The following is a 15,111-nucleotide window of genomic DNA, read 5'->3' on the forward strand; positions in this document are numbered from 1 at the left end:
CAACCCGATGATTAATTAAACACATAATATGTTGGCATTCTAACCCGATGGTTGAGGGCATGAGGTATTCTAACCCGATGGTTGATTGGACTCATAGTATGTTGTTATTGTTGTTGTTATCTGTTGTGTGGCGGTATTTTGGGGGAACTCACTAAGTTGTGTGCTTACAGTTCAGTTTATTGTTTCAAATACTTCAGAGGACCGTGGCAAGGCGAAGGCGTGACCGTACACATCCTTGGTTTTACGGCTGAATGGATCTTGGGAGACTCTGATTTTAAATAATGTTTTGGAAATACTAATTTTGTAAACACTTTTATTAGTAAAGTGTCGTTTTGAAAAGTTTAAATTTCTTGAAATTTTTGGGATGTTACATATGGTTATCATTCTTATACATATTACTATTTTTCTTCTTGTTTGTGTTTCGTTTTTCTGATATTATTTTGATTATCATTTTTATGGAAGATATAATTTTTAAATGTAGATTAGTTTCAATATAAAAGAGTATTAATATCATCATTATGTAAAAAGGGAAGCAAAGATGCTTATAAATCAAAAAATGGCAAAATAAAGTGAAATTTTGAAGTTTTTATCAACTACATGGATTTAATCAAAACAAATACCCAAAATATATTTTTTTGGTTCTTTTGATTATCATTACCTACAACAAAGATTAAGCAGAGAGAGAGGAGAGTCAAAGAGGAAACTTGTTGTGCTCAATTATATTGGCTTCCATGGATAAAAATAGAAGAAAGTAATTGCATCATACATAAATCAAGGTATTTGTGTTCTGTTTTTTTTTTCTTTCTGATTTTGACCCAGTTTTGTAGGTTTTGGACCATTTTTTGTTTCATTATTAATTACATTTGATGATTTAAATTTAAAATTGGCTAAAGTTTAACTGATTCGTTGTTAGGTGGTTTTACCGGAGATAATAGTTTAATCTAAAAAGAATGTTCGACTGTGTTTGTTTAATCACTTATGATTATAAATATGGTTTTATATATGATTAGAATCCACCGATAATAATCATTTGTGATTATAACTATTTGCAGCATACATGATTAGAATACTCGATTGTAACTATTGGCAACATAAATGATTAGAATACCTGTTCTAATCATTTATGATTATAACACCACATGCTTTTTATAATAATCATTCATTTTTATGTTTTTTTTATATTTTTATTGTATTACAGGTTATTGTCATTTTATAGATATTGATCAAAGAAAAAAGAATGATGTATTTTTTAAGGTGGCACTACTACTCGTTATATAAGCTCACGAGCCATTTGATTGAAATAGAAGAATAGGGTTGCCACCGATTCAATAAAATGTTTGACATGTGGATGAATTTTGCAATTTTTCCTTTTGAAGTGGTTTAATTATTATTGAGTATAATTATATATAAATATATGAAACTAGTCTTGACATATTCATTTATGAATATAACTATATAAATATATAACCTCAATATTTGGAAAATTTATTTATGAATATAACAATGTTTAATAATGAATAATTAATGTGTTGAATTTTTTATTTATTAGTATATTCATGTATGATCGGTAGTATAATTTCTATTCATTTAAATGAAAATTTTTATCACTAAATTGTGTTTTATTTATTTAGATTACAACCATATATTTGTATAATTACAAATGAGTTTTATTACTAAATTGTGTTTTATTTATTTAGATTACAACCATATATTTTTATAATTAAAAATGAGTTTTATTCCTATACGATTATAAATATTTAGATGAATGATAGATTAAAAAAAGATTGACTTTTTTTATTTGACAGAAAAATTAATAAAAAATATTTTTTATCATCCATTAATTAAAAAAATATCGGTAATCCCACATTAATTATTATCGGTAATCCCACATTTTAGGTAACTATAATTATTATCGCTAAATTTTAGGAAATTAAGATTTGAAAAAGTTGATTTAATTTAAATTAAATAATTAAATACATAATTACAAATATACCATTATAAAATGATTTGTCCAGAAGTGCTCTCGCGTTCTCAACCTTTTTGGTGTTCTCATTTAATCATTTTCACATATATATATATATATATATATATATATATATATATATATATATATATATATATATATATATATATATATATATATAGGGAAGGGTTATATGGAAAATAAACAATTAGGGCAACACATGTTGGAACCAATGAAAGTGTGACAACACATCACTTTGGAATAACTACATAAATAACTTCCATAATACATTGTTTATGAAAAAAGAAATGGACACGTGTCACTTGATCATTGGTTCCAGCATATGTTGCTCTAATTGTTTATTTTCCATTGAACCTACTTCTATATATATATATATATATATATATATATATATATATATATATATATATATATATATATATATATATATATATATATATATATATATATATATATATATATATATGTGTGTGTGTGTGTGTGTGTGTGTGTGTGTGTGTGATCTTCATCTAGCTTCCTTGGATGCTCATGCTACATTTGATGTAAGTGTGTTTGTGCTTCACTTGAAACTGGAGAGTGAAGAAGGGAGAGAACGAAAGAAGTGTAGATGGGATTCAGTATTAAAGGGTTAATGAATGTTGTGTTGCCATTTTGATGTATCTGATAGAGATATACAACAAGCTAAGTTGGACAAGAAATTAATAGGTAATGTGACCGTAGTAACTAGAAACATAGCTTGTTGTCAGCGGGTTGGTCGGAGCTCTCCGTCGGCGGACATCTTTGTGGTTATTCCTTGATTCTATGTAGAAGATGAAGAAGGACGCTTATGTGATCATACGTCGTCAGACCACCAAAAGCTTGGTGTCGGCTAGAGACGGGAGTTGCATCGGAGGATGAGCATTGTCGGCCTTTGGAGTTGGATGTTGACGTACCTGTCTAGTGTGCGATGCATGGAGGTATCCTTTTGACCTAATGGATCCTATCACTTGTTAGTTTTGGGCTTTAGATTGTTGGGCTAATTGTATGGATTAAATCATTGTCTATGGGATGATGTGTTTTTTTTAACAATTGGACTTCAAGATGGTAGGCTTATTATATATGGATAAAATATATATTGGGTTAAACGTACTATGGAGTAATTAAATCTTAATACATGATTAATAAGATGGAAAATATTTGTGAAAATATATTTTGGTTTAATTAATTATAAGATGAGTTTATGGACTAATTATGTTGTATGGATTAAGGCTATAGTAGTTCGATAACTATTGGGTAATATTAGATAACGACACATAAATATTATTATTTAACGAGTTGGTTAATTATAAGTATTTTGATTTATTTAAAGGCTAGACTATTTTGCTGGTTTAGAGGACATATGCTTAACCTAGTAAGTGAAACACATAATTAAGGGCGATCTAATTGTTATAACAATAATAAAAGTGAATAAGAAGTATATTATAGTGTATTATTAAGTAATGCTTGAAATTTAGGCTAAATAATGATTAGTTATATAATTGTAGGTGTTCAAGGAGCTGTGTAATCTCTCTTAGCCGCTTCAGTGATTTTATGTTGTGTTTTCCAGCTTCAGTGAGTTCTCATGAACTTACTTATTATATGGACTATGTGATTATGTTATGTGAAACCACGAAAAGACTCTTAAGTGAGGGAAGTGGTTATGGATTGGACAACTGGAGAAAAGCCTCACATTAGTCTGGGTGGCCATGTACGGATGGTCGACCACGCGAAGCCTCTTTAAGGAAGGTGGTATATGTAGGGCAACTAGAGAAAAGACTCTCAAGGGAGGGAATCTAGTTGTGACTAATGATCAGAATGATAGAATCCAAATGTGTATAATCATATATAATAGCATGTAAGTAATATGTGACTTATTACTTAAAGTTTATGTGATATTTTATGTATTACATATGATCTGTTTAATAGGTGAGTGTTGTGATTACTCATTAAGCTTACAGTTGCTACTTTATGTTTTTAGTTGCAGTTCCTTCGGGTTCAAAGGGCAAGGAACTGGCATGTTTGGGATATTTGAATATTCTCGGAGGGGCATGACATCTAGTTTATCTACTATATGTTATGATATGGTTTTCGAAACAAGACCCAACTTTCGTATTTTGCTATTATTTACATTGATGTAACGTGAAAAGATAATTCTGAGATTTATTAATAATAATAATGAATTAAACCTTTTAATATGAAGAAGAAACTATAAAAGAAGACGATATGAAAGATGATAAGGAAGAGGACAATAAGATCAATACACAATAGAATGAATAGCAAGTGAGAGTTAAAGGGAGGAATGAGAGAGGTGACATGTCTGGAATTAGAATTAGGAAATGATCGAGAAGGATTATGAACAAGAAACTATCTAAGACAGTTGAGGGTAAGAATGGGGAAGGAGGAAGTGTTGCAAAACCAATGGATTTATATTAGGATTTTAATCAGTTGTGTTATGTATGGATTTATGAATGTTTTCTTTAAAAATGAGTGCTAATCTTGTCTTTCTTGTATGTTATGGTTTTATACATTCTAAGTTTGAACTTTTTCATGTTTTGTTTTGATTTATGTTATAATAAATGTGGTTTATGGATTTATTTATGTTCTTTTTGGATTTGTGCATAACATGGACATTATAAAAACAATTGGAATACATTTACCAATATAAAATATATGGTGAGTAGTACATGTCAGTGGATTGTCAAACATAAAGACCATTCTACCCTTGGTCTATGTGCGCATACAATTAAATATGTTTGCAAAAGTGTACTTTACCCGTTATACAAAGGCTTCACAATCACATATTTTATACTGTCATTTTCACAGGTTATATTCTCTATTTCATACACTTATATAAACTTTATACAATCTCAAATTCAGTCAGCAACATTTCATAATGTTGCTATATTATGATGGAGTTATAATGTTATATGTATGATTTGCACTTGCATGAGAATATGACTTGAATATCACATTTTATTGATGTTCAAGACATAAGTAAGAGAAATTTTCTTTATCATCAACATCAAAAACAACAAATCAAGATCACCAAAACATCACATACAACAACCCAACATGTAACCATAATAAACATAGTTTTTCATTAGTTAAGGTGGGAAAGTTTTCTACAAAAAAGTGTACAAAAATGTCTCCTTTAATGCAGATCTTTGTCAACATCATTATCGGGTTTTATATACCTTCATAATGAACAAAAGTGTTCATGCTACCAAATTAATACAAAAAAGTTGCTTGATAACAACCATCCCCCCTCCTCCCCCCCCCCCCCCCCCCCCCCCCCCCCCCCCCCAAACAGACCCTACTATTTTCACATATTCATGGCCATGAGGACAGTGAAAATAGTAAACAAACCAACTGAGAAACACCATTTCATCGCTTTCTTCTTCTGCTGGTCATCACGAAGTTCAACTTGCAGACCCATATTCTCGCATCTTATAATTATGTAGTTTGGACCCATTTCTTCCTTCGGTTTGTACACTTCAGGCTGCATCTAGACGATTATCGCCTCACATACACATAATGGAATAAAAGGATCATCCATGAGCATCCCTATTGAGTACACCGTTTAAATACTTCAAAAATAATGAAGGCCCCATTAAATGAGTAGTTCTAGGATTATGGAATAGTGTTTTTATTCTAAAATTGGTTGAAAGTTTTGGTAAGCTAACCCTTTTATTGCATCATTTATACTAGGTACCATAAGCAAACGCTCGGCACGATGGTCGGTCGAGTCACCATGACACGAGAGATACGCATCAACTTTGAAATGTTTGATGGTTCTAATTTCTTTCCAACATGACAGGGAAAACTATTAAAATATATTAGTTACCCGATAAGAAGATAAAACTTGAATTTATGTCATTAAAATATTAAAAATAAATAACACTTTAAAACAAAAAATAATAGTTGGCTGAGCTATAATAATATTAACACTGTAATATATTAAAATTGTTTTTCTAAACATGAATAAAAAAATTGTAGTAAGAATTGTCAAAAAATAATCATACTCTATGAGATCTGAGAGTTGAATGTGTAAGAGACACAAAGTCCAAGGAGCAAAGTGTAATATGCCAAAAGCTTTTTCATTTTTCAAGGCAGTATTCCCCAATCTCAAAGCGCCAACGCCTTAAACGATTGTACAGTTTACATCAAAAGTTGTAAAATCATTTGTTTTTGAAGAATTCATACCCAATAAACACGAATAAAGTAACGAATCAGGGTCCGGTCTAAATTGAAGCTGGATAGATTTGAGCGGCGGAAGGTCGCAATATATAACACCGACAACAGTTGTTCTCCACTATTTTTCGCTTCGATCCAGATCTGATCCGTAACGCACACCGGTGAGTGGTTTCTATCTATACACTTCACTGTTCCTGTTCGATTTTTGCTTTTTGCGATTACGTTTTCTCAGAATTGTAGCGAAATCCGGTTTTCATACGACTGTTGGTACTCAATTCGATCACTAGCTTCAAATTCATGGCGGATCTGTACTTCCGTGTGTGTTAGAGCAAATGTTCGCCATTAATTGTTGATTTATTCGTTTTTTTTAAGATGTATGGTGCTGATTTAATTAGGGAATTCGTCATTTGATGCTGTAAATGTATCGGCGACTGAATCTGTAAATCGTTCTTCTTTTTAAAGAAGAAATATCGAATTTATTGTTTGATATCTCGGAATTGAGTATTGTCCTGATGATTTTCTGTTCTTGTTGTCAGAGATCATGGGCCGTGGTGTCAGTAGTGGCGGAGGACAGAGTTCACTCGACTACCTGTTCGGAAGCGGAGAGCCAAAGCCCACCACAGCCAGGACAGAACCGGTGGATGCAGCTCCGGTGAACCATGTTCATGTTGCCGCCGCCACCAATGAGCCACCTCCGAAGCCTACAGCCACCGTGCCTCAGCCAGATATCACAAAACAGATTCCGGCAGGGATTCAGGGTAGCCAGAAAAACAACTATTTCCGAGCTGAAGGACAGAACACTGGAAACTTTCTTACGGTATTATATGATTCAATCACTCATTCGTCATTCCATATTCTTTTTTCACAATTCTTGTTCATCTTTTTTATGTTTTTGAAATGTTAGGATCGACCTTCAACCAAGGTTCATGCAGCACCAGGTGGTGGATCTTCTTTGGGATACCTGTTTGGTGATGGTAGCAATGGCAAATGACATACCAATTACCACCATTGATTCTTAGAAGATAAGAGGTAAGAAGTGTGGTTTGATGTCAATGTAGACCTTAGTTATGGTTAAACCAAATCCTGCTTTCCATTTCTTGGTACTTGTTGACTTCAGATTTGTAATATATTTCTCCATCATTCCAATCTTCTTCTCTCTTGTTCTTTGGTTTCATTTGCATTTTGAAATTTATGTTTGTTTAGTTTATTTAGTTCTGTTTGATTGATTATTTTTTTGCCTATGAGGACACATGTTTGCCATGAGTGTCAAGGACAAAAATTGCGCATCCATGGAGATTACCATGGAGTCCTTGATTCGAGGAAGAATGTGGCAACATGCTAATCTGAGGCCTTTTTTTTTTTAAAAAAAAAATATAATGTTGAGGGATGAATTAATTTGGAAAGCTTGTGCTTAGAGATTGGAGCATGAATGTTTATATCATCTAAAGGTTGAAAGTCGTCTCTTCATATTTGAATGTTCATTAATATTACAAGGCTTGTGTATGTGAGTGAAAATTTTGACATATCAAGAAACTCAAACTTGACTTCGAATGCACTCATGAATCCAAAGGGACAAATGGTTTGTACTTTGTAATATTGGCAAATGAACTCTATGTGTAGCATTGTATTAGGGAAAATCAATTTTCTAAACATTTTTATTTATACATGAGTTTACATCATTTAAGTTGGTCAATGATCACACTAAATAAGTTCATGAATATCACTGTGATTTTAGTGTCATGAAAACTTTGGGCTAAAACAGTTGGATTGCTTCTAATATGGTAACATGAGAAACAATTCCATCACGCTTCTTGAGGTCCATAATCCTTCTAAAATGTCTTAAATCTAGTTGTATATTTTTTTTATCGATAAACTGGTTAAAATGGTTTTAGCAATAGTAAATATGTTGGTTAAAACTGATTTTGGAAAAGCATGAAATTGTTATAAGATTGTTTTTAACAAAATGTATGTAACATAAATCAAAATGTCAAATAATCTTAAAAAAATGTTCCAAAACTACTTATAACATTTTAACAATTAACGGAAAATTTCATGTCCTTAAAGTAAATATCCAAATAATATCCAAATAAGTAGTTTAAGTTTATTATCAACTAGTTGTGAGACCTGTATGTTATACGGATTGGATAAAATAAAAAAAATTAAATATAAAGGTTTAAATAAAAATTTATTTAAATTTAAAAATTAAAATTTAAAATTTGAATTTAAAATGAAACATATTCAATAATATGAGTTGTAATATTGTAATTTAATTATTATTTTCAAATAAGGCAATTAATAATTGAGGTTTAAATATGATGTGTTAATTAAAAAAAGATAAACAATGAGAAAATGACACATGGAAAAGATATTTATTCAAAAATACCAAAAAATGATATGTGTCCAAGTTAATGAGAGAGTGACATGTGGTAAAATTATTTTCATTTATCAGGAAGAATTAAAAAGGAGGATTAAAATTGTAAATTTACCCTCATATGATGGGCCGTAGGATGGCTTAGCGTGAGCTGTCCAAAGCGTGTGGTTTACTCTTTACCATTCCATTCCACACCAAGGAATTTCTTGGAGATCATGGTGGTTGGTGTATTCTCCTCACTATGGTCACATAGTTTGATAATGGTTGAGTTGAACTAATAAATATGTGTGGTATGGTTGTTTCTTGATTTATGTCAAACTGAAAGAACATGAATCCCAAGCACATATCTAATAACTTCAATTATACGGTATAACGAGTAAAATAAAAAATCGAAGTGCAGAAATTTGGATCTTAGATCATCTGGTATACCATGGACGAATCACTTCGTGGTCTAATTGCCTACAGACAACAGCCGTGCACACTAGCCCGGCCGTTCGTGGTTTATCGTTGTCTCGGTGTATCGTGGTGGGGAGGACAAGATGAAACAACCAATAGGATTTTGCTTCATATTTGACTGGGCATGTAGCCGTTGAACTACTAATTTTAAAAAACAAACAAATTTTTTAAACAAATTTTACTTATAAAAACCACACTATACATCTATATTTCTTATACCATTCTTTTATTTCTAGTGTTATTTATCATTTTGGAGGGAAATTTGATCGATATGTCCACATTCAAGAAACCCAGGTGGAGATGTTAAGTCGGGTGAAGCAAAAAATGATAGAAGCGCAAATATCATTCCAAGAGACGCAAACCGATATGGAAATTTTAAAGATGAAAGCGGACGATCTTGACGGCGAAAATTTGAAGATTTTTTCGCGATGAAAAAGTCCGTTCGAGCCCGATATAAGAATAGAGTAGTTTTTTAGTTATGTTTGGTATTTTTAGGTGTTTTATTTTTATTGTTATTTTTATTTTTTATTTTAGGTAATGTAATTTTTTTAATGTAATGTGGTATTTTAGTTTAATGAAAAACTAGCATTAAAAAAATATGTTTTTTTTATGTATTTTTAAATTAAATTTAATTAAAAAATAAGATGAAATGATGTATTTAGTGGTAGGTATCACATTGTTAGTAGTAAAGAATGTAGTGATTATGTGACACCCACCACTATAATGATTAGTGGTAAATATAATAAATGGTCTTACATGTTATCATTAGGTGTTGTTTGTTTTGGAAGTGGTTAAATGTCTTTTGTCTTTTTCCAAGTTTGCGGAAGAAGACGTGCACTTGCGAAACGTCTACCCGCCAGAAGGGAAAAGTGCTCAAAAAGTAGTTTTGTAGAAAAACAAACGAGGCCTTAGTCTTCAGAGTTGAAAATGAAAAACTAGTATTAAAAAAAATTATACATTTTTTTAAATTTATATTTGAATTAAATTTAATTAAAAAATGAGATGTAATGATGTGTTTAGTGGTAAGTATCTCATGGTTAATTTAATGTGGTATTTTAATGTAATGTGGTATTTTAGTTTAATGAAAAACTAATATTAAAAAAATTATATATTTTTTTTTATGTATTTTTGAATTAAATTTAATTAAAAAATGAGATGAAATGTGGTATTTTAGTTTAATGAAAAACTAGTATTAAAAAATTATATTTTTATTCATTTTTTAATTAAATGTAATTAAAAAATAAGATGAATTGATGTGTTTAGTGGTAGATATCTTATGGTTAATAGTAGGGAATACAGTGATAATGTAACACCTACCATTATAATAACTAATGAATATAACAAATGGTCTTACGTGTTATCATTTTATAGTTGAAAATGAAATATTCAATGTTATTTTTCTATGTCTTGGAACTTGGGCATATTCTTTAATGAACTCTTAATTCACCAAATATTCCAACGATTCTCGAATCACTTTGAATTAACCTACAAATCAACCATATGGGGTAATCCATTTTTCACATTTTAATGATGATCTTTTGGTGTGAATGAATCTTCAAAGCTCGTACACTCATTTACAATACTTTGGACTCACATGATGGTGCATCATATCCATGTGCCCATTCTAAAGGAAATCAACAATATAAACGCTAGAGATGCTTGACTTTGATGTAGATATAAAAAGGGCAAATCTTTTTCCAGAAATTGCTCAAACAAAATTTGTCTCGATTCATGATATATATATTTAACTCATTAACGGTTTATGTGTTTGTGTACTCCTACTTATGTAATTAGTTTAGCCTTGTCATATGCTCCAAATGGAGTTTATATAAGTGATATACTTATGTAATTAGTTTAGTAAAATAAGCACACATGCATTTTACAAATTAACACAAAAAAACTCAAGACACTGAAAATTTTACATGAATCAAAATCAATATCCATAAGGAAGTCGCAAAATGGCATAGACTCACCATGTTTCATTGGAATCCAATTTTATAACCCGTAAGTTACATTGAGAAGAAGGAAAAAAAATCGACTCATGTTCATAACATTTTTGGTAAAAGGTACGACAGCTAAATAAAAGAATTAAGGCTTAATACTAATAGGCGATGTTGTGACAAGAGAGTAAAAGACTAAACTGCCCTTCCTACTACATTGTTTTGTTGATGTTATGATGCTAGCTTTACTCCATTTGTAACAATGATGGAATAGAATTAGTGACTCGACTTTCGTGTTTGTTTATTTACTGATAACATCAATCACTCTTTACCAATTTAACTCCAGCAATCACCTACAAATCAGAAGATTTTTCATTAAACCCATTGCTTATTAAATGCGTAATATGGTTACAAAAAATGATAACCTTTGGTATTATATATTTTTTCCAAAAAATATGTAGACCTTAAAAATAAAAAAATCAACACCATTCAACTCAAAAAATGATAAGCTTTGGAAACATTTTTATAGCTTTTGACTGCAAGTTACATAAAAAATTAATACTATTATCTAAAAACTAGCAATAGTAATTGTTGTGAAAAGTCTAAACTAACCTTACCTTATATAAACAAGACTTGATGAATTTGTGGATGTGAAGAAATGAAGAATCTTTCATACTTCATACTTGTTGTGTTGGAGCCAACACACCATGTTCTTCACCAGTCAAAGCTTCAGATTCACCATCTTCAAAAAAATTCAACCATCATTATAAAATTATAAAATTATAAAATTATAAAATTATAAAATTATAAAATTATAAAATTGTAAAGTACCATGACCATGGTTAGGATTTGGAATTGAATTGGCAGTGTCTTCAGCTGCTGTTGATGGATTCAATTTGTTAACTTCTAAAGACGATTTTACCCCTCCTGAAACCTGTATATTAGTTTGCACAAAACAAGATCATATCTCTTATCTCATACATACACTTTGAGTAATTAATTTATTACATTAAACATACAAAATAAAGAATTTGATTATCAGAATTACAAAAATAACCTCATGAGGTGGAGAAGCATTAGAAGCTGCTGGTGTCTTCATATCAGAAGCAGCAGAAGTTGCACCTGGTGTATGATGTTGTTCAGGTTCAGGACTCTTTGTGGTATCCATCATCACATGCTCAAATCCCTTTTTTCCACTCTCAACTGCAACTCTTTTCCTAAAAAAAAAAAATCAAATTTGATTATTAAGTCATTTTTATAGGTTTATTAAAGAGATTTTCAACCTTCTTAAATCATCAGCAGCTGTTTTCTTGATGTTGTTTGAGAATAAAACTCCACGCAGAGGCTTCCCATCTATAACTGTCTCAATTGTATAACAATTTGTAATGTTTTTTGTTACTTTTGCTTGAAATGTTCTCTTCCCATTTGGATTATGATACTCATTCACATACACATTCTGTCTATCTACAAATCAAAAAAAGTCAAAAGGTCAACAGATAATCTAGAAAAAGTCAAAATGAAAAAAAAAAAAAAAAACTCATACTTGGTGGAAATTGGATATGACTTGGCATTGCCATTGGTTTATCAGTCTCCAGGGTAAGCATTGGTGGAGTATCAGTATCACAAACTGGAGTCAAAGTCAAACCTTGTTGTTCTTGACTTTTCAATCTCAACTGTTTTCTTAAAGATAACTTCTCCAGTTTTCTTTCATCTCTTTCATTTTCAGTTACAATCCCTAAAATCAAAATCAATAATGTAAGGTGATTGATTCATTGTGAAATTCACTTCAAGGATTGATTAAAATTAAACCTGTGAATAAGTAGAACATGTCATCAAGTGCTTCAAGTTTCTTATTGCATCCACCTATGAATATAAGAACACCTCCATGTTGTGGATGCAAAGAGCTTCCAGCCATTGAAAATCTTGCAGAAGGTCCTTCTCCTATTGTCATAACTTTAGTCCATGTAAAAGTTTCTGCATAAATAATATCAACATCAAGAAATAACATATCATTAAAAAATAAAAACTTTATACTTGTATTACATTACAATTTACAATTTACAATTTACATACCAAGATCAAACATGTATAAGTCATTATACAGATCTTCAGCATCAGTAAAACCTCCAAACACAAACAAATTCTTGCCTAATGCAATCGTTGTATGCCCAGCTCTAGGTGGCAAAAGCTCACCATTGGTCACTAATTTTGTCCAAGTAAGTGTATCTATGAACAAGAATGGAGAAATTAGGTCATGACATTAAGAAATTGGTAGAAAAAAGTCAAAATTGAAACCTGCATCAAGCATATGGACATCAGACATGTAATAGTTCTGTGTATCTTCTCCACCAATCACAATGATTTTGTTTTTCCATGAGACACAAGTATGGCTATTACGTTTGGCTGGTGGAATTCCAGTGGTTGCCACTCGCTTCCATAGCATTGTCTCTGAAGACAAGGGATAGAATTGTCATTTTACAATTTAGATTACAACATTGAATTGAAATGGAAACAGAAACACTAGTCATCTACTCACCTGTGTTCAGTATGTATAAATCATCAAAATATTCTTCAACAGGAGTGTCAAAAGACTTCCCACATCCACCAAAAATGAAGAGTCTTTTGCCAATGAGTGCAGCACTGTGGCCTTCTCGTGCTTCTGGGCCTTCCCCTTTTACATATGGTGCCATCCATGTGTTTGTGGCTGATGATATTTGATATTTAATATCATATCATCAAACTATATTTGAGATTTTGATTCATGTAAATGTAGGAAAAAGAAAGCATAGACAACTCACAGGTGTCCAAAATGTGTAAATCCTTAAGAGGAATGTTCCCATCTGTGCCACCAAATACAAACAGCTTATCACCTACAGTGGTGCAGCTGTGGCTATCTCTGGGAACAGGTAGCGTGCCTTGCATTTCAGGTTCACTCCAAGTCCTTGTAGCTTAACATAGAAAGAAGAAGAAGAAGAAGAAGAAGAAGAAGAATCGAACCATGTCAATAATCAATTAACCACAGTTTCAGTAAACAGTTCCCTTTGGCAATTTACTAAAAGTAAATTCATTTTCACTTCGAGAAACAAAAGTTCTTTGTCGTTTTAAAGCAGCAGATTCACTCGATTGATAACTTAAATCGCAATAATAAATCGTCAGTATCTTAAATTCGTACAAGAATATTGCGCTTATGAGGTTCTCTATATAATCTGAAATACACCCGCTCTTCACCACGAACAGGGCACCAAAACCCTAAAGTAAGGACGTTTCATTTCTAACAGATATGGATACCAGAAAAACATTCATAACCCGTAAATTTCACTTAAATCGATAATATCAAGAACAGAAGTGTCGAAAAGAAAACCTACTGGTGTCATAGACGTGAACTTTGTTAGTCTGAGCGTTGTCTTCGCCGTAACCACCGACGATGTAGAGCAGCTGACCACCACGAACCGCGTTGCACGTGTGGCCCCATCTCTTCCCTGGCCCTCCTCTTTGTATCTCCAATTTCTCCCACCTCATCATCTTCTTTGTAACCAATCGCAGCAAAAATGTGCTAAAGTTTGAGTGAATTAGGGCTAACTGCAAAGGGTATTCAAGATTGAATTGGGATTATTGATTTTGAAGATGTTGTGATTTGGGTTTAAGGCTGTGGTATTTGTTGGGATATGTGAGATCGTTTTCATGCAGGGGAGTTACATACAAGTGTCTTCTTCCTTTTGATTTGAAAATAAATCGAAGTGAATTCCTTTGTGCGTGTTATTAAGTTATAAACAGAAAGAATTATGTTCTCCATTTTGAAATACGTAGTATTTTTTGTATCTATATATATAATAAGTTAGACATTTCGTTTATGTTGTGATACTCTTTACTAGAAAACCTAGGAGTACACCCTTGAAGGCAATCACCTAATCCACAATTATATACAATGTTAATAATGTAATATGCTAGAATTGTTGAATCTTCACCAAAGAAACCTAAAACTTCATATTTGAAGAAATGGGAATCCATTGCATCTAAAATTTGATGTCTAATTAAAATTGCATTGGTGACCCCAAAGTATTCAACCTCTGGAATAAACACCATATTGTTTGGTATACCAAGGTAAGAGATTACTAAACACAGAAAAACATAATTACTCGGATGTGGAA

General features: G+C 31.5%; 2 protein-coding genes across 3 annotated transcripts; one reads left to right on the forward strand and one right to left on the reverse strand.

Moving 5' to 3' along the window:
- Window positions 1-6,199: 6,199 nt before the first annotated feature.
- Window positions 6,200-7,344, forward strand: LOC111902280 (protein SPIRAL1-like 2). Its single transcript, XM_023898133.3, has 3 exons — window positions 6,200-6,357; window positions 6,733-7,013; window positions 7,101-7,344. Exons 2-3 carry the CDS (start codon window positions 6,738-6,740, stop codon window positions 7,185-7,187), a joined length of 363 nt encoding a protein of 120 aa, XP_023753901.1. The 5' UTR covers window positions 6,200-6,357; window positions 6,733-6,737; the 3' UTR covers window positions 7,188-7,344.
- Window positions 7,345-10,974: 3,630 nt separating this feature from the next.
- On the reverse strand, window positions 10,975-14,738 carry LOC111902281 (tip elongation aberrant protein 1). 2 transcript variants are annotated; one of them, XM_023898135.3, is made up of 12 exons: window positions 14,329-14,738; window positions 13,762-13,911; window positions 13,500-13,667; window positions 13,259-13,411; window positions 13,037-13,189; window positions 12,773-12,937; window positions 12,507-12,698; window positions 12,247-12,427; window positions 12,021-12,180; window positions 11,795-11,897; window positions 11,576-11,705; window positions 10,975-11,316 (listed from the first exon to the last, which is right to left on the reverse strand). In XM_023898135.3, exons 1-11 carry the CDS (start codon window positions 14,483-14,485, stop codon window positions 11,641-11,643), a joined length of 1,647 nt encoding a protein of 548 aa, XP_023753903.1. In that variant the 5' UTR covers window positions 14,486-14,738; the 3' UTR covers window positions 10,975-11,316; window positions 11,576-11,640. The 2 variants fall into 2 exon arrangements, with proteins under 2 accessions (XP_023753903.1, XP_023753902.1); XM_023898134.2 differs by having other exon boundaries at window positions 11,581-11,705; window positions 14,329-14,737.
- Window positions 14,739-15,111: the final 373 nt, after the last annotated feature.

This window comes from Lactuca sativa, chromosome 4 (genome assembly GCF_002870075.4).
Source record: "Lactuca sativa cultivar Salinas chromosome 4, Lsat_Salinas_v11, whole genome shotgun sequence".
Taxonomy (NCBI): domain Eukaryota; kingdom Viridiplantae; phylum Streptophyta; class Magnoliopsida; order Asterales; family Asteraceae; genus Lactuca; species Lactuca sativa.

Bases quoted from the DNA above. Each gene is read 5' to 3' on its own strand.
- LOC111902281 (XM_023898135.3), bottom strand. From the start codon at position 14,485: ATGATGAGGTGGGAGAAATTGGAGATACAAAGAGGAGGGCCAGGGAAG. The intron at 13,412-13,499 runs GTGAGTAGATGA...CCTTGTCTTCAG, and splicing joins TTTATACATACTGAACACAG to AGACAATGCTATGGAAGCGA. The intron at 12,181-12,246 runs GTTGAAAATCTC...TTTTTTTTTTAG, and splicing joins GCTGCTGATGATTTAAGAAG to GAAAAGAGTTGCAGTTGAGA.
- LOC111902280 (XM_023898133.3), top strand. From the start codon at position 6,738: ATGGGCCGTGGTGTCAGTAGTGGCGGAGGACAGAGTTCACTCGACTAC. The intron at 7,014-7,100 runs GTATTATATGAT...TTGAAATGTTAG, and splicing joins ACACTGGAAACTTTCTTACG to GATCGACCTTCAACCAAGGT.